This window comes from Penaeus japonicus, unplaced genomic scaffold (genome assembly GCF_977035675.1).
Source record: "Penaeus japonicus unplaced genomic scaffold, GWHDUDI00000001_assembly GWHDUDI00000010, whole genome shotgun sequence".
NCBI lineage: Eukaryota > Metazoa > Arthropoda > Malacostraca > Decapoda > Penaeidae > Penaeus > Penaeus japonicus.
This window is the reverse complement of record NW_028234412.1, coordinates 8,240,939-8,243,438: the sequence shown is the minus strand read 5'-3', so window position 1 is coordinate 8,243,438 and position 2,500 is coordinate 8,240,939. Positions and strand designations below refer to the sequence as shown.

At 42.1% G+C, this 2,500-nt stretch overlaps 1 protein-coding gene across 23 annotated transcripts in view; it reads right to left on the bottom strand.

Annotated features, from left to right (window-relative positions):
* Window positions 1–2,500, bottom strand: part of LOC122253227 (uncharacterized) — a 55,964-nt gene that overhangs the window by 1,175 nt on the left and 52,289 nt on the right. For 22 of the 23 annotated variants that reach the window (XM_043016137.2, XM_043016125.2, XM_043016136.2 and 19 more), the window contains 3 exons: window positions 1,930–2,500; window positions 1,130–1,299; window positions 290–506 (listed from right to left, as the gene is read on the bottom strand). The exon at window positions 1,930–2,500 is cut by the window's right edge and continues 760 nt beyond it. In XM_043016137.2, the coding sequence (XP_042872071.2) occupies window positions 290–506; window positions 1,130–1,299; window positions 1,930–2,500 (958 nt within the window). The remainder of the gene's footprint in view (window positions 1–289; window positions 507–1,129; window positions 1,300–1,929) is intronic. The other variant, XM_043016128.2, reaches the window with a different exon arrangement.

The window sequence follows — 2,500 nt, the reverse complement described above, 5'->3', positions numbered from 1 at the left end:
GGAATCTTTTTTTATTGCATAAGAATATATAAAGTAATCTTCACTATGAAGATGTCATCCTGCAATATCTAATTCAAAAGAAAAGAAAAGCAAGATTCAAAGAAACTCATGAACTTTTTTTTTTTTTCTGCCAAATATATGCTAACTGCAGCACACTCTTTCTCTCACAACCATATACTGATTCATTCACTCCCCAAATCACACTTTCATGCTAACAAAATGAGTTCTAACAATGAAAAAAAGTAATCTGACAAGCACTTAAAAATAACACCAAACAGAAGATACTTACAGCTTCCCTCCGTCTTCGTTCCTGTTCTCTCAGCTTTTGTCTGTCGCGGTCACTTTGCTTTGCATTGTCTACGGAAGAGGTTGGAGTAGCAGGGGGATGTGAGCTGGGGGGTCCTGCAGGCGTTGCCAGCTGGGGGTGAGGTGAAGTCGAGGCTGTCATAGGAGTGGCCACTTTTGCACTTGAGGGCGGCCGCTCCCGTACAACAACTGGTTCTCGTCTGGTGGTGGGGTTGGAGGTTGTATATAAAGTTCTCTCATAATCAAATAATGGAACAGATTAGCATTTTCAGAAATTCACAAAGACAACATCAACCAGATAATGCTGGGGTGGTTTTGCCTCTGCACGGTTTTAAAACCTCAGGTTATTTTAATGCACACAGGTCTAACACCTCAGGCTATTTGCCTGCTCAGATCATGGCCACCCGCTGTTTGCACAATCACCTGCACGTTTGAAATACCCTGGTGCTAAGACCAATCAGAGCCAAACCAATATACATATATTTTTGATACTGGAAGTTTTTGAGATAATGCATAAAAAGGACAATGAGCGTATGCATTTTCATGTGGTTATGAAAAATTTGTGGAAACCCAGTTGGCGTAACCCATGGTCGGATTTGAGCCTGTGCATAAGCATCTACACATTTCATGCTTCTCAAGGAAAAGTTCACAATTCCATCATTATCATTCTTTAATATTACTTTCATAATAATATCAATAATAATAATATTAAAAAAAAACAACTTCATCCTTATCCCATTCCGTGTAAGTATTCTTGTATTGACATACCCTATGTAACTCCAAAAAGAAAAGAAGAAAAAGAAGAAGAAAAAAGGGGACAAACCTTTGAACTTCTTGAGTGGCCCGAGCTTCCTTAGCTTGTTCCATTGCCCTGTCAAGAGCTTCCTCCTCCAAACGCGCACGCTCTCTCTCTGCTTCTTGTCTCGCACGTTCCTTCTCAACTTGCTCCTTCTGCTGCCTTCTCTGCTCTTGCTGCTCAATGATTTGACGTTGCTATCAGGGAGTATTTTTTTTAGTTGCAATGACTAGGTGATTATCAATAACCCTTCCAAGATTGGACACATCTTAAGATGTTCACAACATTGGCTAGGCATCGTAAGATGTGTGAATTTACAATCGTTTTCTAAACTTATGGTTTGACATGCACGTCTATTTATAATATATCTGCAGAGTAATACCTATTTCAACAAAAGGGAAAGTGCAGTACGATACTGATCCAACCCTGTGAAAAAGATGGTCTTGGAAGGGTTAAAGGTTCTTCACTTATGATATGCACTTTATGAATAATTCATTTACACCTTTCCTCTTTCTGACACATCATTGAACATAAGGAGAAGGATGAGAGGGAAGGAGAGAGGGAAAAAGGGACGGAGATAGAAAGAGAAGAGAGAAAAGAAAAAGAGAGGAAAGAGAAAAAGAAAGAGATAAGAGAGAATGCAGATACTGAAAAACAAACGAACACACGCAAAATACACACACAATTTACTTGCTGAGGACCCTAGAGTGACCTTTAGACTGTACATGGTCTATGGATTCAAAACAAACACACCCACAATATGAAACAATAAATACAAACACATTTACTCAAACAACACAAAGCATCTACTACAGAAAACAACATACCCTTGCTTCTTTCTCCTTGGCAACTCTCTTGAACTGGGCAAAGGAATCACTGGCTGAGGTCTTCAGAGAGGTTGAGGCTGTGGGTGAAGGGACGGCACTCTGCGCTAGGGATGACCAGGAGCTGAGGTTCTTGGGCGTTGGCTTGGGCTTGCTGAAGGAGCTTCCTCCTGACGACTTTGGGGTTTCTGGGGCAGAGGATGGAGGTTTCTTATCCTGTGCAGCTAGGTAGCTTGCCAACGCTGAAGCCTCTGCGTGTTGCCGCTGCAAGGCCTGGGCCTCATTGTTTAACTCCTCCTCTGACTGTTTGCGCATGATAGATGTGTCGCTTTGCGTTTGTGGAATAGACGAATAATAACTTAAACTAGTATCTAAGCCTGCCGCTTTTAAATCCGCTAGGCTAGTCTCTGGTAGGTGTGATGGCATTTCCTGATGAGTGTCATGAGTCGCCATCATAGGGTTATGTGTTGGTACTGCGTTGGAGGCAGCAGCAACAGAAATATTGGCACTGTTTGTCGATGCAGCATCAACAAGCCCCGGCAACATGCTACCCGTTACAGCAGCACCCAGGCCC